The sequence below is a fragment of the Artibeus jamaicensis genome, unplaced genomic scaffold (assembly GCF_021234435.1).
Source record: "Artibeus jamaicensis isolate MK-2021 breed Jamaican fruit bat unplaced genomic scaffold, CSHL_Jam_final contig_402, whole genome shotgun sequence".
Classification (NCBI taxonomy): domain Eukaryota; kingdom Metazoa; phylum Chordata; class Mammalia; order Chiroptera; family Phyllostomidae; genus Artibeus; species Artibeus jamaicensis.
Window position 1 is genome coordinate 19,644,296 of NW_026521818.1, and position 24,575 is coordinate 19,668,870.

A 24,575-nucleotide genomic window follows, 5' to 3' on the forward strand; every position below is an offset into this window, starting at 1 on the left:
ATATTATGGGCTGCTATAATAGGATAACAGGCGATATGTCACACAAAGTTTTCTTAAAGAAACTGAATGAATGAATAACTGTGGTTTCCATGAACTGTTCTCAAAGTTAATACCCGAAGGTTGTAATTTTTGCATTTAATGCACAGATTAGTACATGGCTGGTCACTTATTCCTATTAAAGGAGGGGATTAAATAAAAATAAAACAGAATCTGGAAACTGATGAAGGCCTTAACATAAACACTGAGTTAAGTTCTCGGGATCCAAATGAAAAAGACCATCATAAATACCAGAGAAAGCAAAAACATAGCATTTGTGATTCTACTCATAAACAGAATTAATATCTGGACTGTACTAACAGAAAACTCAAAGTAGAACTTTGGTTAGTGCTTTAAGATGTGAAAATACATTTAAATTCATTTACAAAGCAATATAAGATGTAAATAAACAAGACTACTCATTATTTTAAAGCTTAAAAATACAACTTTACAATGGTTCAAAAGTGAACCATTGTAACTGGGTTTTATTCTGCCTGCCTCCTACCTACTATGTGTCCTTTATTAGAACGTCTATGAGTAACACAGTGGTCACTACAAAGGTGAGCTTTGATGAAGGAGGTGCACGTGTTATAACCCCTGATGAGCTACACATGAAACTGAAAGAAAAGAGACAGACAAGGGTCGCAAATGTCAGCCTCTTCACTCACCTTTGCACGTCTTCCCATCCTCTTGCAGGACATACCCCCGCGGACACGAACACTGGTAACTCCCCTCACTGTTCTTGCAGATGAAATTGCATGGTTTGGGGGACTGGGAACATTCATCAAGATCTAAGAAAAAGTGATGCGAAGATTAAATTCTTGGTTAAAAGGAACAACCAGCTTCTCTCCTCCATCCATATTCTCACGTCATTTTTTTAGCTTTTCCTTATCAACTTAAAATGGAAACAGCCAGAGAGATATAATGCAAAGAACAATTTTCACTCGAGCATGTACTAATTTACTTTGTAGATCAATCTATGGACCTTGGACAAATATAGTATCTTGAAAGTTGACTGGGCTCAAAAAAACCCACTCCATTCTTTAGATCAATGTACTTTGCTTTACAATTTGGGCACCATAAACTTAAGAGGTTTTATTTTATTTTATTTTATTTTAATTTGGACATGTGGATGTAGCAGAATTTCTCTTAAAGTCTCTAGGCTGCCACTCCCCCTCAGTATCTTGTGGGGTCCTTGGACTGTGCTGAAAATCTTCCATTTGCCCCTACTGGTCCAGTCTTCCTCTTGGTCCACCCTGGTCATGGGCCCAAGAGACCGTTTCTTTGTGGCTTGTCTTCTAGCTGGTTCTTGTCTCCTTGACTCCCTCCCCACAAGACGGGCTGTGGCTGACTGAGTCCTCGGACCAGAGCTCACAGCTCCTCCCCACGGCAGCCCTCTGTGCACAACTTTCTCCTTCCAGGTTCCAGCAACCTCTCCCTCCTTCCTTTGGGCCCAGGAGTGGCACAGCCTCAGAACACAGCACTGTCCCTTGTGCTTCTGCACATGCTGCCCACACCTGTATAGACAGTCCCTCTGCTAAGGCCTCCTTAAACTACCCTCACTTGATCATGCCCCCTTTTTTCTGCTAGGACTGTGACTGATAGCAAACAATCTCCACTTCCTCCGTAAGACACAGTGATCGATGCCCACGGGCTGCTGGAAGCTCATGATTCTGGCCTGTTCTCTGTTACTTTCATGCCCAACCAAGGAAGACAAATGTTTACTATGAGTCAGTCTGGTTTTTCTTGACCTTTTTATGTCAGCTGGGCTTGTTATTGAAATAGGTACTGTAGTGAACACTTCACCAACGTGAAGTTGGTGAAATATGAAGGAGAAAAGATTTTTTTCTTCAATGAAAACAAAATTGAATACGTTGAAAACACTCAGTAAAGGCAAATCATCCCTGTCCCTGAACTGTGATAGTATGATTGTGGGTGAAACAAAAAAATCAGAAAGAAAGATTGTCAAAATGTACTAGGTTTTCTGTACTGAAACTGCTTTGTGACTGGAAATTTTAGATGATGCTCACTTGGTATATTTTATGCAAAACGGCAATGAGAAACACGCACAAAGCATTCTCTCTTTATACTGCAAATATACACATCTACAACCAAAGCCCTTCTCTTTTATCAAAAAAATGACAAATGTCTTTTATATACCTTAAATGACAATTTAAAATGCTGAAAGTTAATTTTTTAAATAGTTTTTGTGGTTCCCTGACAAAACACACTTTTTGATGAACTGAACAGTTCTGTGTCCCACATGATTGGACAAGGCCTTGGATCACTACAAGGATATGAAGAACCATGTTACTGAAAGAAGTGGCATCATTTTAATACAATGTATACATTGCAGGGCCCCTTAATAAACATACTCTACCGACGGTAAGTGACTTGTAGGAAACAGCAGTTGCCAAGTTCCCAGACGCGGCGATGCCTTGCCTTACTTACCTACACATGAGGTGCCGCTGATATCTGTGGTGTAGCCGACCTTGCAGAAGCACCGGAACGAGCCCATGGTGTTGATGCACTGGCCGTTGGTGCAGAGGTTTGGCATCACCTTGCATTCATCGATATCTGTGGGCCAAAACAAAAACAAGTCCAAAAACAAATAGAAGTTAATATTTGTTTGAGGGTAGAATTGGTCAGAAACCAAGAGAAATTAAGGAAGTGACATGAAGTCACTAACAAACCAACATTCATAATGGTGCCGAGAGCCTTTTCATCCTTCGGGCTAACGGCCACTCGAAAGGGATAGAAAAATAATCTGAAGTGATAAACAGATAAAGACTCTGCTGAAAGCCCTGTTTAAGTTTGCTCTTTTTGCAATCCAAGTATGAATTACTTCAGAGGGATCTAGAACACTACCTTTGCGAAGTTCAACTAATTTGGAATTTATGGTAATTTCCCATGAATTGGCCTCAAATCTGCACTCGAGTTCGTCTTTAAAGGATTTTATTAGCAAATAATCAGACATGGGAGTGAGAACCTGTATAATAAGAGAGGAAAATGATATTTTTCAGGACACTAACTGGCTGCACAAAAAAAGTGGAAACCACTAATCAATTATGAGAGTTGCAGGTTTGTAAATAGGTTACAAACAAAATAAATTCCAGTGCATACTCAAATAAATAAGCAACATTTATGTAAGTATGTATAGTTTTGGGGTTACAAGCATGGCCTTTGGGGTCAGACACATATGTTCCATCCCTGGGTCCCACCCTTAGAAAGAGTGTGATTTGGGAAAATTACTCTTTAGCTTTTGCTTTAGTTTCCTCATCTGTTAAAATGGTTCTACCTCTTAGATTTCATATGAAGATCACATCTTCTAAAGTCTTGAAAGCATTAACAAAATGTATATACAAGCACACACCTGTACTAATATTTTAGTGATTATCATTATTGTATCAATTTGTCTACTTTTCCTTCCAACTAATCTGAATGAAATTCAAAGTATTGATAATATGCATGAACTTCCTTACCTCTCCCATCAGTGGTATATCCTGGGCCATGAGGACATAGCTTTTTGTACTGTGCAGTTCCAGGAAGTGGGCAAAGTTCACACTGGTGACCCCAGCCTCGTCCCCCATCGCAGCAGCACTCTGACTTGGTGACAAGATTGCGGCTGCTGGACGCCATCTGACACATTGTCTGCAACACCTCTGCAAAGCAGAGTCCCTGCCGGTTGTCTGAAAGGACAGCGGAGTCAATAGGCATCATGGAACTCACTGACTTCATCGTCTCGAACTTCAGAGTACATAGGACAATCGGTACTTTTATCCTTAGCAATATTCTTTTATATGCACAGTCACACTGTTTAAGGCAGTTTAACAATGATAATGTTCTGCTGGAAAAGCTCATAGAGTGTTCGATCCATAGGGACAGTTTATTAAATTTGACAAAAAGTGACAGTAAGAGTTCAGAAATAGATTTTTAAAATTTAATCCACCAGGAACTAAGTGATAGTAAATGACCATTCTTGTAGAATTCAAATAAAAGCAAAATCGAATTAAATTCTTTTTATTTAAATAAGCAAACAAGTATCAGGATTTGTTTTTGAAAAGCATTCTAGACTATGTTATAAATTTGGTACATATTCGTTCTAATCTCTCATTTTTTATATATAAAAGACTGTTCAAACATACAGACTAATTAGATTTTTTTAGTACAAAGGGATTTTTTTGATGTAGATACGCAAGGAAATCTTTATTATGGCCTTATGAACTATCCTAGTGAAACTGTTAATATACACTAAAAACAGCACACTTTCCATGTAGGTAATCTTTTTGATGTCCCAAAAGGGTGATGGTTAGTGAAAGTCTAGACTGAAGACAAGAAAAAATAAAATATATTTTCTTGACTAACAATTTCCTAGGATTTGAAGCAGATGACATCATTCTGAGAAAAATGTGATGTAGTAGAAAGTTTCTGTTTTTACACCAAATCAAATGATGAGTAACCTTATTTCTCTTTGTTTGCCTTAAGTTTTACTATTCCGTACTTTTACACCTGCCCATAATTAACTAAAAAGGCTTATAATATATGCATTATAGTACAACACAATGTCTGAGATTTATATTTTCCACAAGAAAATATTTTCTAAAACATTTTTCTGTGCCATAAAATAAAAATTAGCCTTTATTGCATTTTTAAAATATGGCCTTTACTTTAGTATCATTAATACAGCAGAGCTTACCTCACATCGCAAATATTTTCCTTTGGAATTAAATCATCCCCTGATGTAAGTTTTACTAAAGTCACATTTTCCATAGACTTTAATTAATATTAATTTTGGGAAGACTATTTAATATGGTTATTTATATTACACATAGACGTGCAAACAACGTACACACAGACACATACGTCATTATTTAATAGGTGTGTATCTTGAGGAAGAGGTAGGTGGATTACTCAGTTTGGGAGCTTTGTTCAGCAGACTAGGATATATGAGTGGAGCTCTTCTGTGATGACATCATAAAACAGATGTTTTATTTACCAAGGAAAACAGACTCATATATCAACTCACCAAGGCATTCAGTGCCTGAGGAACTTGATTGAAATCCTTCATTACACTCACACCTGTAGCTCCCAATTGTGTTAACGCAACGGCCATTTTCACAGATTCCTGGCTTGGTCCTGCATTCATTTTCATCTTTAGAAAAATAAAAATGTGAATAATGAGCAGATTAGAAATTTATACTTTAAAATTTTCTTCTAATGGATTATATCTTATTAAAACTTCTTCACCAAAATACTAATAAGATGAGATTCATGTGTGAATACTTACTTTCAACTTTGACTCATTCTTCCAGGTGGGTTCTTTCTTAACAAAGTGTTTTCTTCCTCCCTGTCCCCCTGACCCCTCCTTTACAGGGAAGGGGTGGTGTTTGATGAAGAACTAGAAAATTGGCCCCCAAAGAGGACAGACTTGCCCTGAGACACCAGGTAAGGAGAAGAATCTCGGGGAAGGGGATGCTAGTTTTTGTGATACAAGAGAAAAGCTTGGGGCACAGGGGTGGTACATGTTAGGGAAGGGTGTTTACTTAAATGTTTTTAAATAATTACTGATCTTTATAAGTTTAATCTCCAATTTATTTTGCATGTGCTTTCTTTTTATTAGTAGTTGCCTTGAATATCTTGTTCCATTCCTTTTTTTTTTAAAGATGTATTTATTTAGTTAGACAGAGGGGAAGAGAGGGAGAAAGAGAGGGAGAGAAATATCAATGTGTGGTTGCCTCTTGCACACCCCCTACTGGGGACCTGGCCCGCAACCCAAGCATGTGCCCTGACTGGGAATTGAACCTGCAACTCTTTGGTTTGCAGGCTGGCACTCAATCCACCAAGTCACACTGGCCAGGGCAATTCCTTTATTTTCAACCTGTCTCACATTTTGATTTGGTATATTTCTTGTAACAAAGCACCAATGTAGATGTTTTAAAATTTTTATATGTACATTTATTGTTAACCAGCAATTTCAACTATTTATTATGATTACTGGTGTGTTTGTATCTTACCTTCCTTTTTATATTATTGTTTTATATTTACCATGCTATTGCCCCTTGCTTACTATATATTCTTGTTTTTTTCTACTACAGTTGTCCCAACCCCCCATCCTTTGCCCTCCTCCATCCAGCCCACCCCGCCCCTGCTCCCACAGTCTGTCCCCGCTCAACTCTCAGATGGGTACTGCTACTCCCTTGGCAATCCCACTGTACTTCCTAGTGTGTCTACACTCCCATTTTCTAAAACGACTGTCACATATTAAGATCCTTCACCTCTCCATAATAAACTACCTACCTGTCTGTACCCTCCCTTTCAATTTTTAGTCCTTTTTCAACAGCTGAAGTATCTCTGGTTTTTCTCAAGTCCAAGTCTTTGAACTTGTACTCTGTATTTCACAATTCTCCTCTTTTCAATGAATCATTCCTTCAGCATACATTTTCTAGTGACTTTCATCTTAAAAAAAAAATCTCTCAGTAACATTACTCTTCCAGCTACTGCCACATTTTGGTTCCCCTTAGGGCAAAAAAAAAAGTTTTTTTCTGCTCAGTTCTTAAAATCTCATTTTTAAAAAACATTTCAATTTTTTAAAATTTATTTTTAGAGAGAGGGGAAGGGAGGGAGAAAGAGAGGGAGAGAAACATTGGTCGATAGCCTCTTGCATGGCCCCAACCAGGGATCTGGCCCACAATCAAGACATGCATCCTGATCGGGAATCAAACCAGAGACCTTTTTTTGGTTTGTGGAATAATGTTCAACATTCTAAGTCACACTGTTCAACTCACTGACTCCCATTTCATTTTATTTTATTACAGCTTCACTGAAGTATAATTGACAAATGAAACTGCCAGATATTTAGAGTGTACGTGATACACACACCTTGTGCAAGGATTCTTCCCATAGAGTTAATTGACACATGCATTAACTCACATATTTACTTTTTTGTGTGTGAGAATATTTAATTTCTACTCTCTTAGCAAACTTCAATTACATCACACAGTGTTACCAACTATAATTACTATGTTGTACATCAGATCCTCCGACTTTATTCATCTTGTAACTGCAAATTTGTACCCTTTTACCAACCTGGCCCTATTTTCCCAGCCCCTGCCCCACAGGAAACCACTTTAACATTCTGTTTCTCTGAGTTCAACTTTTTTCCAAAAATTATTTTATTGATTATGCTATTACAGTTGTCCTGATTTTCCCCCTTTTGGTCCCCTCTCCACCCAGTACCCCCCACTCCCTCAGACAATCCCCCCACCATTGTGCATGTCCATGAGCCATGTGTATAAGTTCTTTGGTTGCTCCATTTCCTGTACTTTACACTCCCATGGCTGTTCTGTAGCTACTTATTTGTACTTCTTAATCCCCTCACCTCTTCACCCATTCTCCCACATCCTCCTCCCATTTGGCAACCATCAAAACTCTGATGGCTGATGGTTCTGTCTTTGTTCCTCTCATATGCTTAGTTTATTTTCTATTCAACTGCTGATAGATTTGTATTTTTTTGCCATTTTATTGTTCATAGTTTTAATCTTCTTTTTCTTAAATAAGTCCCTTTAACATTTCATATAATAATGGTTTGGTAATGATGAACTCTTTTTGTTTTTTCTTGTCTGGGAAACTCTTTATCTGCCCTGTGATTTTAAATGATATCTTTGCTGGGTAGAGCAGTCTGAGGTGTAGATCTCTGCTTTTCATGACTTTGAATATTTCTTGCCAATCTCTTTTAGCCTGCAAAGTTTCTTTTGATGAAATCAACTGTCAGTCTTATGGGAACTTCCTTGTAGGTAACTAACTTCTTTTCTCTTGCTGCTTTTAAAATTCTCTCTTTATCTTTAACCTTTGGCATTTTAATTATGATGTGTATTGGAATGTGCCTCTTTATGTGCATCTTGTTTGGGACTGTCTGTGCTTCCTGAACCTGCATGTCTATTTCTTTTACCAAATTAGGTTTTCTTTCATCATTTTTTCAAATAGGTTTTCAATTTCTTGCTCTTTTTCTTCTCCTTCTGGCACCCCTATGGTGTGAATGTTGGACCTCTTGAAGTTGTCCCAGAGGCTGCTTATACTACCCTCATTATTGGGGGTTCTTTTTTCTTCTTGTTCTGCTTGGTTGCTTGATTCTTTATGTTCCAAATCATTGATTTGATTGTTGGCTTCCTCCACTTTAGTATTGTTTCCCTGTAAATTGTTCTATATCTCAATTAGTGCATCCTTTTTTTCTGATTGGATCTTTTTTTATGCTGCTGAGGTCCTTATTAACTTCCTGGGGCATCTTTATAACCAGTGTTTTAAACTATGCATCTAATAGATTGCTTATTTCCATTTTATTTAGTTCTTTTTCTGGAATTTCATTCTTTCATTTGGGCCATGTTTCTTTGTCTCCTTCTTTTAGCAGCCTCCCTGCGTTTGTTTCTATGTATTAAGTAGAGCTGCTTTGACTCCCTGTCTTGGTAGCATGGCTTAATATAGTAGGTGTCCTGTAGAGTCCAGCAGCACAGCCTCCCCTATCACCCAAGCTGGGCAGTTGAGGTACACCCTTCGTGTAGGCTGAGTACACCCTTCTCTTGTAGTTGAACCTTGGTTGTTGTTGGCAGATCAATGGGTAGAATTTACCCAGGCCAGTCGCCTGTTACCCCTTACCACTAACCTCTACCCTCTGTGGAGGATCAGCTGTGCAGGGGCAGGGTGGTGGTGCTCTGATATGGTTTATGGTTGTCCACTGGGTGAGTTGGCCCTGGGCTTTCCTAGGTGGTACAGGCCAAGGTCAGCCCCCACCTGTGTTTTTCCAAGGCCATTTTGCCTGAGCTATACAGCAATCTGTGATGGCTGCTGCTTGTGCTGGGCTTGGAGATCCCCAAGTGAAGCCAAGCTGTGAATCTAGGCTGGCCGCTGCTAGTGCTGGGCCTGGGGCTCACTGAGGCCAGTTATTGTCTGTTTGAAAGGATTTAGGAATTTGTGAAGCATGAACCAACACCAGCGATTCATATGGAAAAGCACCTTCAATGGGTCCATAGGTTGGGTGGGGTGGAGTGTCTAGGGATCTCCAAGGTGGCCCAACAATGTTAACTAGGTTGATGGAGTGTCAGATATAGCACCAGCTTGCTGGCTCTGTGGTTCTGTAGGGGGAGGGTTTAGAAAAGGCACAATGGTTTCTGGTTGCCTTGGTGCCAGATACTTCAGCTTCTCCCACTGGTAACTTTCAAGCTGCTACCTCTATGCTGGATCTCATAGGGAGTGAGTCTGAGTAGGTGAGTCCATGTGTGGGTTCTTCAAGAAGAACTGCTTAAGGCTATAGCAGTTCCTTCCACTGACTCAGTCCCTGCTGGTTTTTGCAGACAGAAGTTGTGGGTATCTATCTTCCTGGCACTGAAACCCTGGGCTGGGCATCCTGGTGTAGGGCTGGGACTCCTCGCTCCTGAGATACCCCTCCCAAATTTTTATCCACCACATGTGGGTGAGGGATCAGCCTGTTCCACATCTCTGCCCTTTCTACCAGTCTGGATGGATACAGTTTCTTTAATTTCATAGTTGTCAAACTTCCATTCAACTCGATTTCTGATAGTTCTGAGTGATGGTTGTTTTATATTTTAGTTAGAACTTTTATGTGGTTGTGCAAAGAGGTAAGAAGCCATGTCTGCCTATGATGCCATCTTGACCAGAGTTCTTTTTTCCATTTTTGAAGATTCCACATATAAGTGATACGATGCAGTATTTGCCTTTCCCCAGCTTATTTCACTTAGCACAATGCCCTCCAGGTTCACCCATGTTGTTACAAATAACATTATTTCCTTATTTTTAAAGGCTGAATAGTATTTCACTATATATGTAATGTGTATATATGTATGATATGTATATATATCATATACATGTATGTACAGATCATATTTTTGATTCATTTACCCACCAGACACTTAGAATGCTTCCATACCTTGACTATTATAAATAATCATACAATGAACACAAAAGTACAGATATCTTTTTGAGATAATGGTTTTGCTTCCATTGGATATATATCCAGAAGGGGAATGGTTAGTTGGTAGTTCTATTTTTAATTTCTTAAGAATGTACATAGTGGTTGCACCAATTTACATTTCCACCAGCAGTGCCCAAGGATTCTTCTCTTTTCTCCACATCCTGGTCAACACTTGTCTCATCCCTGTTATAACAGCCATCCTAACAGGTGTGAGATCTCATTATTGGTTCCCCTCCACCCCACTTACCTCATGATTAGTGATGTTGAGTACTTTTTCATATACCTGTTCACCAGTGTATATTTTCTTTGCAAAAATGCTTATTTAGATCCTTTGCCCATTTTAAAATCCAGTTATTATATTATTACTACTTACTATTGAGTTGTATGAGTCACTTGGATATTAACTCTCACCAGTTCTGTGGTTAGCAAATATTGTCTTCCATTCCATAGGTTGCCTTTTCTTTTTATTGATGCTTTCCTTTCCTCAGAAGATTTTTAGTTTGATATAGTCCTACTTTTTGTTTTTGCTTTTGTTTTTGCCGTTAAAAACAAAATCATTGCCAAGACCAATGCCAAGGAGCTTACCACCCAATGTTTTATTTCAGAAGTTTTATGGTTTTAGGTCTTACTTTCTAGTATGCAATCCATTTTGAGTTGATGTTTGTGTATGGTGTAAGTTAGTTGTCCAGTTTCACTCTGTTTTGCATGTGGCTGTCCAATTTTCTCAGCTCTATTTATTCAAGAGACTATGTTTCCCTATAGTATATTCTTGGCTCCTTTGTCAAACATGAATTGACCACAGGTTTATTTCTGAGTTCTCTAGTCTCACCCAAATTGACCCATGTGTGTTTTTATGCCAACACCCTAACATTTTATCTATACTATAATTGTACTATAGTTGTATATATTGTTTTAAGTCAGGAAGCATTATGCCTCCAGCTTTGTTCTTCTTTCTCAAGATTGTGCTGGCTATTGTGGTTCCACACAAATTTCTTGAAAGAATGGTCTATGGTTTTCATTTCCACTTCCTAATCTTTAATTCTTTTTGTAACCCATGTGCTCTACCGCAACATGGAAACTATTCCTGAAGAGGTCACCAAATCTAATTACTTCTCTTTCTATATCTTATTCTATACCTCAGCACCATTATACACAAGTGACTACTCTCTAAATGTCTGAATAATCCATTCTTGTAACTCTTATGACTTCACAATGACTTGGAGAACTTCCTGTCTCGTGGCTCCTTAGTTTTAGTCTACTAAATATTTTTAATCACTCTAAATAGTGTGGTACCCAGAGCTCAGTCACTGCTTCTTCTACTCTGTTCTCTCTCAGTGTTCTCACCCTATCTTATGATTTTTAAAACACTACCTGTTTGCCTGCAAGCTGTAGTTTAGCCCACTTGATGTTACCACTGCAAATCTAGTATGTATCTGACACTTAACATGGTCAAAACAGAACTTTATTCTTCTGTGCCCAGAATCACAGCCGTTTCTTTCAGTCTTACCCTTATCATCAGTTACCCAATCAATTATCCCAGTAAAAGCCCTAGGACTCATCGTTTGTACCTCTTCCTTAATCCACAATATCCAATCAATCCATCAGCTAGTTCTGTTAATTATCTCCAAAGTATATTTGAATCTGTCCATTTCCCCACATTTCTTCACTGCTATGGCTTATATCCGAGCCCCCTTTGTCTCTCATCTGGATGATTAAAATAGCCAGATAAATCCTGCTTCTGCTCACCCTTACAATGTGTTATCTACAAGGCACTCAGAAATCTTTTCAAACATAAATTAGAGAACAATAAAAACTCTCACTTAACTGAAATTTTACTATATTTCAAGCACTGTTCTAAGGATTTTTACATGAATTCCCTAATTTAATGCTTCCAATAATCTTCTGAGGTAAGTGATCTCATCATTCCTGTTTGTTTTTAGATGAGAAATTTGAGGCACACGGGAAGACAGCTTGCCCTTCTAGGTCACAGAGCTAGTAGATATGAAACTGGATTTCTCACATTCACCATCCATCTTCAGGGTGCACACTCCGCCACAATGCACTCAGCACAATGTGCTCAGTACTTACCGTGGCCTGAAAAGCCCTCCCTACCTCATGCCACTCTCCTGGCAGAAACATTAGCTACACTGGCTTTCATTCCTGCTTAAGGGTCTTTGTTCTTGCTATTTCCTTATTTTTCCTTTCTAGTTCCCAGTTCAAATGTCACTTCATCAGAGATGCCTTCCTTAAAAGCGTATTCTAAAATAAATGCTTAATGGCAGCCCTGGCTGGTGTGGCTCAGTGGATTGAGTGCTGGCCTGCAAACCAAAGGGTCACTGATTTGATGCCTAGTCAGGGCACATGCCTGGGTTGTGGGCCAGGTCCCCAGTAGGGGGAGGGCGAGAGGCAACTACACACTGATGTTTCTCTTCCTCTCTTCTCCTCTCTCTAAAAATAAATAAAATCTTTCAAAAAAGTGTTCTCTAAAGTACCATATTTTGCTGTGTAAAACATGCACTTTTTGCCCAAAATTTTGAGGGAAAAATAAGGATGAGTGTTACACATGGGTAGTACTAATTCCATTCCTGTGTAAATGTTTTCGTTATTTATGCTTATGTGTTAAAAGTGTAACTCTAGAAAGCAATAATGATATCTGTATGTTCAAAAATAAATGCAAAAATTCCTTTGTAATACAAAAATGAGTATCCAAATATAAATAAATTAACAATTGAATTAAAAAATTAAAATGACGGGGTTTTTTTTTTCCCTCAAAGTTTGGACCAAAAGCCTGAGTACTTGTTATACACAGCAAAATACAGTAGTTCCCACTCAATTATTAAATCTTATTTTCTCAAAAAGATTTACCACTGTAGGAGATTATCAAGTTATTTCTTTATTTGTCTGATGAATGCTTCTCCCTGACTACACCATAAACCGCTTGAGAATGGGTGGGGATAGGAGGAAGGAAAACTTGTCCCTCTAGTTTATAATGATATCCCTAGAACCACAAACATAGCAGATATTCAATAAATAATTCAGTAAATGAATGACTAATCTGCAATAGTTTTTCATGGAGCGGTGTACTCTTCTGATGTGCAAGTTTAAATATTTTCTACAAAAATTTCTTCTATGCCCTGACCAGTGTGGCTCAGTTGGTTGGGTGTCATCCTGCAAGTCGTAGGTCACTGGTCCAATTCCTAGCCAGGGCACATGCCTAGGTTCGGATTAGGTCCCTGGTCAGGGTGCATATGAGAGGCAATCTATTGATGTTTCTCTCACATTCATGTTTCTCTCCCTTTCTTTCTCCCTCCTTTCCCCTCTCTCTAAAAAGAAATAAATACAGTATTAGAAAAAAAGTATTTTTCTACAAATAAATATATTTAAACATTTTTCCTATATTTGTTTAGCTTTCTTTTTTTTTTTCAGGGACTTCATTTATGTGTACATTGACTCTGTCTTCCACCTCTGTTGTCTTCTTATTAATCACTTCCATATCGCATTACTAACTGCACTGACATACCTCTCTATTTTTTACTCCTTCCAATATGACATTAATTTCTGTGGTAGCTTTCTTTCTTTCCTAGACTCTGCTAGACCATTATTTCTTGATATTGTTTCACCTTCTTTTTTTGATGTCTTCTATTTGAATTTTACTGATATCCTTTAGTCATTAAAACTATTTTTCTAAACTCTTCTGCTTCCTGGGGTGTCTTAGTCTATCTCTTATTTATTTTCCTTCTCCCCACCCCAAACTGCCCCAGAATATATACATTAGTCACAATCTTGTGTAATTATTCATCTTTGAACAATTTTCTCCAGTCCAGCTATTTGTTGAAAAATAATGTAGAAGAAAATCGCCAGCTCTGAATCGGGCATAATCAACAGTTTCCGTTCAGGTTTGTTGTCTGAACGCTCTCTCCCCAAATCTGTTATGCTCTTTGTCCTTGGGATGTACACACTCGCCATGTGCTTTATCTCCTATTCAAAGATTGCTGGGTAAACTTTAAAAATTGGGGCAGTTACTATATTTTGCCATGTATAATGTGTACCGTGTTTTTGTGCACATCATACATGGGATTATTATGCCCATGCCATGTAATCATTATGCCCACGTATAATGTACCTCCTTATTTTTCCCTCAAAAATTCCAGCAAAAAGTGTACATTAGTGTACATTACACACGGCAAAATATGGTACTTCTAGCAATATCTATATTCTGCCAAAGCTTAAAGAAACACTATGCCACTGAACATCTGTGTTTTTGTTTGAAATTTTATATTATTTCAAGGATATTTTTCAGAGTCTGTAATTGGGACCACTTCTTCACTTAATCTGAGACTGTTCTCTCCTTCCCCTGTCATCGTTCTAAAACCTTTAGGGGATGAGAATGAAGTAACACATTTTATTATGTCATTGTTAAAATGAAGCCTTCTCCAGAAAGTATTCTGTGGCATTTGCATTGAAATTTAATGACCTTAGTAAAAATTTTCCATTTATTAGACTTCATTCACTTCACAGCATGGATATGCCACATTTATTCGGCTGTGCTCCCGTGACCGGCATTGAGGTTGTTGCCTTTTTTGTTGTTGTTGTTATTGATATAAGGAAAAGTGCAGTGAACGTTCTTGTATTTCCTCTCCTGTGACAGATTCATTTTTGAAACAGCTTTATTGAGGTATGATTTAGATGCTATATAATATGCACATTTTCAGTGTGAAGTAATGATTTTTAGTAAATTACAGTGCTGTACAGTCATTGCAAACTAGTTTTAGAACTTTTCCATCTTCCAATGGGATCTACAGTGTCCATTTGCATGCAATCACTAACAGGTACACTTTAAAGAAATCTGATTTGGGTTTTTCCCCCAAATAAAAAATTATTAATGATCTCCAAATATTTTTCCAAAACTACCCACATTTTTTCTAGGTACTAGAGGTTAGGAGTAGGCAGCAGTTTCTTAATTAAAGGAGGGGAGCCCCTGTTCTCAAGGAGCAGGAAGACTGTGAAGGAGCTGCAGTGTCCCAGGTGACGACACTTTTGGGAAGAAGTGCTGAGACAATGGATGCAGTGGCCAGGACCAGCTTACACGGCAGGAGACTTTGGCTTGCATTGCAAAATCAAAACATTTTAAACTCCTGACGTCAGCTTAGGGATCCAGCCCTACCTCCTCCCTTTATAGACAAATTAGCTGAAGTTCAAATATGTTAAAAATTATGGCCAAGGTCACAGAGATATCTAGCCTGTAATGGGGTTCTGGAGATTATCTGCCTCTTCACACTCCTCACTCATGGCATGATTAAAAAGAGAGAGAGAACACATTAACTCGTACTTTTATTTTGCCCCATAAACATAATTGTTTCGAGGCGTTTTCGACACTTCTAAATCTAGTGTTTTAGATTTACAGGACACAGAATGATGAAAAACAAGAGGGCCCATATGCTAGGGCAGACCTCATGGCCATTGCAGTACCCAGAGCCTGTGATACTGGCACGGACCCTGTCATGGAGGAAATCTAGCAGTTAAGATGATTTGGGATAGTGCCATAAATCCGTCTTGGCATAGAAGTATTAAGTAAGTGACATCATCCCTTGCAGCCTTACCTACGCAGCCTTCTCCATCAGGCCGTCGGGTCATCCCAGGTGGGCAGATGCACATGAACGTGCCGATCAGATTCTTACACATCATGCCTCTGGATTCACAGTCATGTAGTCCTTCAGCACATTCATCCAGGTCTATACCGTTTTTTTTTAAATAGAACAAATATTAAAATAGGAAAGTCTCAGGAACGGGCTATTGTTCAGCAGCTTTAAGTCATATTTTTGGTTTTGGGGTCCAAAAATGTAATCATACATGTGACACAGAAAGGAAGAGTCCCGTCTTTCTGGGCTGCTGGCTATATTCTAGATTTATAAGTTTCAGCTTTGGTTCTAATGGTAAGAAGTCCAGGAAAAGGGAATCTTTGCTGTAATAAGAGCGCAAGAGTGAGTGACCACTGGTGAGCTCCTCAACCCATCCTATCTCTGACCTGACTGAACAGACAGACCATCAAGTGTCTTGTTATCTAGGTATGGAAACCTACCAGTGAAATGCTGTCACAGACATTTCTGTAAAGCTCTGGAAGAAGATAGCTGAGAAATACAAAATCATTAAAATATGTTCCCAGCATGGCAAGTAAAGTTCTAACCACGCCCTTGCTTGTGGCCTTACCTTTGCACATCTTCTGGTCTTCCCTGAGCGCATAGCCAACTGGGCATGTGCATTCGTAGGATCCGAAGGTGTTCATGCAGCGGAAAGCACACAGCAGAGGGTTCTGGGCACACTCATTGATATCTGAGCAAAGAAACAGGCAGCCATGGATGCACTTAGCCTAGGGTTCTAATTATTTGCATGAAGAAACACTGATGCATTTGCTTGCAAGTTACACAGAAAGCAATGGGATAATCTAACTTCCAGTTCCCATGTGGAGAACCGGATACCCAACAAGTTCATCCTCGAACAAATAATGAACTGTAACTTGTGAAAAAATACAAAAACTACTACCCAGAAAACATGTTAGTAATGACTTGAAACTCAGCAAATAACCATCAAGGAATAAGTTCTTTTTTCTTTTTTTCCTGGAATTACCCAGTCCGGGCAGTGGCAGCACCTGGCAGCTAAATCTTCAATAGAAACTTTTCAGCTTCTGTGGAAGGAGCCTTGGGGCAAACAAAGTTGCTGAAGAGTGACAGGAGACCCCGAAAAAGCCGAGGGCCAGAGATGAAAAAACAGTATTTTTTTTTCTTTGCATACAGCCAGCCCAAGCAGCTGACTTAACCATGCATGTGGGGAAAATCAAACAGGCTAACCGCTAAGGCTCACGGAGCAAAACTGAAATCGGAACCACTGTCTCCCGCAGATCGGTCAGCTTTCATTTTCACTTGAGTTAACTGCATTCACATTCTTAGAAGTAATATAACTGATTCCAGAAGATATCATTCACAATATCCAGGGTACAATCCAAAATTAAGCAATGTAAGGAGGAGCCAGGAAAATGTGACCAGTCTCAAGGGAAAAGACAACCAATGGATGTGAACTTGGAGATGACCCAGATGCTGGAGTGATCAGACAAGGGCACTATTGTAACTTTCCTTGAAGTAAAGGAAAATGTATTTGTGATTAATATAATCATCAACTGAATATCAGAACAATATAAATAAAAGCTGAGACATTAAGCATCGCTTTCTATATCAAGAAGAAATAATAAGGAAGTATCACTTGCCTTCACAATTCATCATGGGCCCTGGCTCAAAGCCTTCATTGCAATTGCACTCAAAACTCCCAATAACATTGGTGCATGTGCCATTTCCACACGGATTGCCTATTGAACATTCGTCAGTATCTGAAAAAGAGTATCAAAGTGCTTGGAGAAGTCTTAGTAATCGAAGCACACCCGTGAACATCCACCTGGCCTCACGCATTACCAGGATCTGTGCAGGGCACACCAGACTCTTGCCCTCCACCTCCCTCAGCCTCAGCAGGCTGGCCTTTGTGAAGTGCAGAGGACCCTGAAGGAGCAGGCCAGCTGTGCTTGATTCAGAACTCCCAAACCCAAAGAGGGCCCTGGTTTTCTGCTCCAAGAGCAGGCATGGAAAGTCGTAAAGTAAAATGGATCTCTTTCCCAGTTCGTGGTTTTGGCAATTAGAAATCTCTAGACACATCAGAGTTTGTATATTTTGGTTGAAGGCAGAGGTTGGGCAAATCTCTCTATCGTCACATAAACCAGGCCTACTGGAAAATGCAGGATGGGAAAGTGCAGTTACTAGCTACCAAATCCCACCACCACCCAGGGTGCCTGAGAAACCTTTTGCTGAATATGAGACATAAAACAGAACTTTAATGAATGCGGAGTCGACACTCACCCACACAGCGCACTCCAGTGTAGTCAAGGTTGTAACCCATTGGGCATTCACAGCGAAAAGACCCGTCTGTGTTGATGCACTGACCATTTGAGCAGATGCCTGGGCTCTCGAGACATTCATTGACATCTGAAACACAGAACTGCCTGTAAACTCCCTCATATAAAAACATATGCCAAAGCTGTGGATTCAAAAGATTTACAATTTTTAAACCATATAAACATTTCTTCTATCTGAGAAATATATGATGTATCTACCACAACAGTCTTATGGTAAGTGTATGCATATGATATATAATAAATATTGTATATGTACACTGAATACAACGTACTAAATACATACAGTAAAATTAGCATGCTTTATAAAATAAAGGTAGAACAATATACTCATATAAAGGAAGACTACAGGAGGAAAATATAACAAGCCACACCTTCGCGGGTATCATGAAGACTAGGAACGGTTCCATGGCCATAAGGACACAAATCCTGGAATGCTACTACAGAGAAAAAAACACAAATTCTCCATTATTGAAGATTCTCAACTATCAGAGGACCTAAAAACTCACAAATAATACACATGCAAATTAGATTTCTTTTTCCTTTACAAACCTGTTTTTAACAAGAGCCTTTTATATTATTTTTGCGATGTATTTTAAAAGCTGCACTGAGCATGTTTGGAGAAGGTCACCTGAGCTCGCCCAGCTCCTTCCAGGGTGGTACCTGCTGAGGGTTACTAATTCTACCTGTTTGCTCCCTTATCGCTGAGCAGCTGAAGAGCCCTCTCTGCCACTTCTTACAGAGGCCACACCAGTTCCTAGGTTGCTGGGAACTGCCCTGCAGTTCAGCGGCTGTGTTAACAAGACCTGGAGGCTCTTGGTCTCCTCCAGCCAACGGCCTTGGCACTCTGCAGGGACCCTGAGAGCCCCAGGCTGTGATACTACACACACACTCGGGGCTTCCGCAGCAACCTGGGGTGCAATTTCACCCCCTGCTTGCACCTCTCAGATTTTCTTTGAAATCAAGTAATGCTAACCTTGGGGGGTGGGGAAGTGTTTCTCCCCACAACAGAGTGACTACCAGTGCTAACATGTGTTGAACACAGAGGTTGAAAGAAGTCCCTCAGACTAGGTTGCTCAGTGAACCCTTCGAGTTTGTATGTGATGGAGTAATTTCACCTTTAAAATATTCATAAATTATACAGACAGACCCACATCTAACCAAAATTCCAAAACCAGTGCAAAGCGGTGTTTTCTGCCGTTGCTCTCACCTTCATCGTCTTTGGGGCACAGCTCGCAGGGGTCCCCCCAGCCCTCTCCTGGCATCTTACTGCAGCAGCATTTTGCCTTTGTGGTGTTGAAAGCTTTGGGTACAGAACACTTTCCATTTTCAAAGTTCGTGAAGCAGAAGCTCTGGCGAGTGTCTGTTCAAGAAAGCAAAAGCACAGCCCTCCTAACTGGTCACTTCAAAAGATGGAACGACTTGCACAGAAACTCTGTTTCTGACGGAACATTTCACATGGGGTGAACATATGCAGATCAGATTAGCAGTTAAAAGGTCTGGAAATCCTCAATTGCTGATTTTGTTTGCCAGTTTCAGTTGACTTGCCTATAAAATTTTATTTAATTACTTAAAATGATTAAAATATTTTTATAATGTGCTTGGGAAATTTGAGAAATTATGCTCAATATTATAATGATTTCCAGATCTTTTTCCACCATTACATGGTTGCCTAAAAAGACGATGTAAGTAACTTTCAGTTAGTTAAATCGCATAAAAAACAATTCATATAGGAATGTACAAATCAATCTATGTCAACAAAATAAAAGAGTGAAACAAGAATTTTTCCTTCAGCGTGAAATTTTTTAAATACATAGAAACAGCCAATAATTGAAAGTACCTTAAAATTTGTCCAGTGTATATACTTCTCAGACCTACAGTCTTTTAAAGTAACTGTGCTGTGGGGACAGGGGTTCACAGGCATTTTTAACTTACAGATGATGTATTTGCCATGCACATGTACTTTGTAGTGACAAATACTAGTGTAACGATGCACTGTCCAACTCTGAAGTTTCTGAGGGTGAGTTATGACAGAGCAGTCACTTCAAAGCTCACCAAAGCATCTGCGTCCGTTATCAGACAGCACAAAGCCGGGGGGGCAGATGCACTGGAAGCCCCCAGGAGTGTTGGTGCAGGAACCAAAAAGACAGATGTTGGGATCTTCATCACATTCGTTTATATCTGCAGAACAGCAGAATTCATTACTTTAATCAAATCGGTACTCTGTTCAACATTTCAAAAGAAATAATTTGTTCATACTGCAACAGTCTACTAGCCATTGGGTATTTAACATGAAACAAGAGATGACATTATGTAAATATTTTACTTATTCTTTAAAAGTAAACTATTCTTGCTTAAAAGTCCAGTTTCAACCCACCATATGGCCCAGATGCCCACATGGCGATCTCCAGCTCCCTGCACTTGACCTCTAGGCGTGTATGTATGCCCATCTGCCTGTCTGACATGACCAGTTCCATCAATGCCTTAGGAACATCGCAAGCTCAACTGGTCCCTTCTCTGATGCTCCTCTCAGCATCCTAAACTGGGACCCTGGAGTCACCTTTATTCTTCAACCTGACCATTTAACCTCCATATGCAAAAAGCATGTGACCTATCAATTCGACCCCCTCTGTACATTCAAATTCAACATCATTTGTCACTGGGATTACTGTAAGTCTCCTAACCGACTGCAGCATCTTCCTCTCTTCTCTCCACACCACCATCAGGGCTGTCTTTCTGAAACACACGTCTATTTGAAAATCTGTGCCTATGGAACTAGGAGGACTGCGATGTATTTGGAAAATTTTATCACTCTCACCTCTTCCCAGAATGGTTCCTTAAAATAAACAAGAATTCCTTACCAGTGATGTTTGGCATATTTTGTTGGAGGTGCTTATTTAAAGGGTTATTTTATCTAAGTGAAGGAACATTACACAGTTCCAGGCACATTAGGATGCAAGCTCCCTGAGGACATGACATGTCTGTCTGTCTGGATCACCAATGTCCCCTCAGCTTAGTCTAGCATAATGTCTAGCACACACTATGTCCTTAATGTATATTTGCAGAATTTTCATTAGTGAGTTGTATCCCACTCTTTCTTTTCTTTCTTTAAAGAATTTAATTTATTTGTTTTTGAACAGAGGGAAAGAAAAGGAGAAAGAGGGGGAAAGAAACATCAATGTGTGGTTGACTCTCATGTGCCCCCTAGTGGGAGCCCAGCCCACAACCCAGGCATGTGCCCTGACTGGGAATTGAACCAGCGACCCTTTGGTTTGCAGGCCAGTGCTTAATCCACTGAACAACACCTGCCAGGGCCCACTCTTTCTTTTGAAACAAACAAACGAACAGGCAAAAACTCTCCTCTGCAGTGCTTCACACTGCCTGTAGCAGCACGTTGAATCTTCTGTGCTGGCCATTTGATGCTCTTCACCGCACTTGTGTTACCTGTGTCTGCTAATGGCCTCCTCTGCTCTGCTCCTGTCTTTGATTAGTAAATTCCTATCCAGTATTTAAGAGCCACCTCAAATGTCACCAATCCTTTGTGATGAGCTTCCTTGACATGCTACTTGTCGCCACTGCTATCATTATTCACAGCCTCCTACGCTGCTCCCACGTCCTGAACGTACCTCCAGTGCCGAACAGTATCTTCACAGAGCATATTTACTTACAATATATGTCTTTTTTGTTAGGCAATAAGCTACCTGAAGGCAAGGCCTGTATTCCAGCACCTGAAAGGCAGCATGTTCAGCATAATGTTCATTGTGTGTTAGGATGGATTTGCGCGTGTGTGTTCAAGTGTAAAAATAGGTTTGTATGTGAAGCATTTCATCTAGAAAAAAATTGATAAAAGAGTCAGATACAAAGAAAATATTCTTCCAGTGATGTAAGGTAACTGAAACCCAATTTTTCAGAAATGCAAAATAGTGGCATTGCTAACAATAGATAAAGAATATAAAATATTTCTTAAGTATAATAAAATATAACTAAATCACAGGTGGGTTTTTTTTTCGCTAAGAAAAGGCAGCTGAGTCCTTCTGACACAAGGAAGCATATGTATTTCTATTTCTCTCCTAATGGATGGTATACTGCTAATGTTGTTCCAAAATGGGATGGATCACAAGAATAAGGAAGAACCGAGAATAAATATGGAGGAAGAAAATGAAAGAAAAAAACCCTTAAACATTCCAATAAATTTCTTACTAAGGTGCTTCTATTTATTGTTTTTTAAGTATTCAGAACACTGGACAATCTTACAATGAGCTATATGAATCAGAGAGAAAAGGGAAAAGGTATATAAACCAAATTGGAATGACTAGGGATACCCATTATATGTAGTAATTATATGCTCTAAAAATAATTAAACTTAATGAAGTAAGCTATTTCCTTCAGTTCTGTCTACATAAACCCCTTGAATGTGAACAGAAGAGCTACATGGAATATTTTAAAACATGGGTAACGGAGAGGCAGGAACACCCTCAGCAATCACACTAAGATTCTGGTGCTTCTGAATTTCAGCAAGACTGTAAAATCTAATTTGTATAAAAGTGAAATAAAGTAACTGTAAAAAGGTTGGCCTTCATCATGTCCACCAGGAAATTCTGGAACCAACTTTTGATGTGGTTACAATGTTCTTATAAGCTGGAAAAGTTTCAACAGAAAAACATCTGTTATGACAAATGGATTAATATTTTCTGTTTTGACATGAGGCCTTCCCAAGGAGAAAAAAAGCCTCAACAGCATTGTCAAGATTTTCTGTTTCACATTTCTAGGACTCTGGACACCTTTAATAGCTGTTTTAAAATTGGTTGCCAAAGATTACAATTTTTGTAGACACTCTTTAAATTCAGTAGAAAGTCTCTGCTGGCATTTGGAAAAAAGATTAGAGTACACCAAAAATTCCTTTACTAGCAGAAGACTGCTGTTACTGAAAATCCCACATCCCTAAATTCTGTATTCCCATCACTCTACCTTCAAATCACTTCTGATGATTCAATAAGACAAATGCATGCAGCTGCATGTTTGACTCCCTGGGTGGGCACACACCCGCAGTGGCTTGGATGCCACCCACTTCCATAGAGTCCGTACCAGGTCTCGTCGTTACACCCACTGAACAGCTCGGGGACCTCGGAATCAATGGTAGCCTTACCGATGCAGTTCTCACTCTTCACTTCATACCCTGGGGGACAGATGCATCTGAAGGACCCCTCCAAATTCTGACAGGTGCCAGGAGAACAAGAGCCAGGAAGGGCTACGCATTCATTGGTATCTTTAAAGAGAAACAAAATAACAATTGCTCAAATATGAGGTAACTGTTGCTGAGTGACAGTAACATAAATTCTGCTTTGGCCTTCTGATCTGCAAGGTTACTAAGGACAAATATGCCCTGAGACACTCTTTTGACATCTTGGGTCATCCTCATTTGACCAGAGGCGAATTTCCTTGTACTGTTTCCTTTGTCTACTTTTACTTAGACATGGATAGCCTCACGCTCCCAATAAAAACACTGCATGAGCGTCATTTTCAATTGTTGGCTAATTCCTTATAAGGAATAGTGCTTAACTTGGTCATGCGATCAGATGCTCAAGTAAAACGTGAATGAGTTCTTAAGTGGGGACTGGCAGGTGGAGATAGAAAACAACAGAAAGACTGTTTATTATTCAGACACTTACCTATACAGTTCTTGCCATCTGGAGTAAGTTCATAACCTTCGTTACACAAACACTTGAAGGAGCCAATTTCGTTAAAACACCGTCCATTTCTGCACACCTGGCCAAAAAAGGAGCTGCACTCATCTATGTCTGTAAGCAAACAGGAGTCAGCTTTTAAGAGGGAGCTCTCACACATACACTGTGCCAAAACTCGCAACTTAACAACATATTTGTTGGTACACACTTACAGGAACCCTACACTGCAACTGCTCGTCACCACAGAGAAAAGTGGCTCGTGTCCTCAGGATCGTGTGTCTAATAAGGTCACATGGAGCTTTACTGTACTTCAACCACAAGGGCACATTTGGGATATTAATATAGCTCAGAAATTTATAACCAAGTAAAAGCTGAAGGTTTCAGGTGAAACGTTCCCTTCTTTCCAATCAAAAATATACTTCTTTTCCCAGAGGCAGAAGAATATATAAATTTAACTTGACTGCATAGTTGGCAACCGACCTTCCCTGGAGATAAGCTGACAATATTCAAGGAACAAATCATGGAGCATATTAAATACAGAAAAATCAATTATATTAAAAAGGCTCTAGAATCGCTGACATGTTTTACTGACAGAATACTGAGTTTGAAAATAAACATCCTTTGGTGTCAGGTTTTCAGTGAAGCTCAGAGCTGACTGCAGTTGAGTAATTCTCTGGGCTGTTTGAGGATTGTGCTTTGATCGCAAACACGTCTGGGTCTTCGGTTCTCTGTGGCTGTGCAGAGGGTCTGAGAAACTATAGACAAGACAGTAGTCATTGAATAAAATGTCCAATGTCCAATTAGCTGGACATTGTTCTCCCAGTTGCAGAATTTTGAAAAATAAAGAAAACTGAGAGGAACGTATGTTGGGTTAAATTAGGAAATAGGTTTGAGCCATGATGGCCCCATAATGGTAAAAGCC

The 24,575-nt window shown here is 39.4% G+C and overlaps 1 protein-coding gene across 1 annotated transcript in view; it reads right to left on the reverse strand.

The window, feature by feature from the left end:
* FBN2 (fibrillin 2) overlaps nt 1-24,575 on the reverse strand; it is a 264,006-nt gene that overhangs the window by 12,616 nt on the left and 226,815 nt on the right. The window contains exons 47-59 of the mRNA XM_037138205.2: nt 23,639-23,767; nt 23,116-23,235; nt 20,025-20,150; nt 19,180-19,332; nt 18,344-18,409; nt 17,917-18,042; nt 17,277-17,396; nt 16,226-16,348; nt 15,619-15,750; nt 5,063-5,188; nt 3,519-3,725; nt 2,488-2,613; nt 705-827 (exon numbers count right to left, since the gene is read on the reverse strand). Coding sequence (XP_036994100.2) covers nt 705-827; nt 2,488-2,613; nt 3,519-3,725; nt 5,063-5,188; nt 15,619-15,750; nt 16,226-16,348; nt 17,277-17,396; nt 17,917-18,042; nt 18,344-18,409; nt 19,180-19,332; nt 20,025-20,150; nt 23,116-23,235; nt 23,639-23,767 — 1,677 coding nt within the window. The remainder of the gene's footprint in view (nt 1-704; nt 828-2,487; nt 2,614-3,518; nt 3,726-5,062; nt 5,189-15,618; nt 15,751-16,225; nt 16,349-17,276; nt 17,397-17,916; nt 18,043-18,343; nt 18,410-19,179; nt 19,333-20,024; nt 20,151-23,115; nt 23,236-23,638; nt 23,768-24,575) is intronic.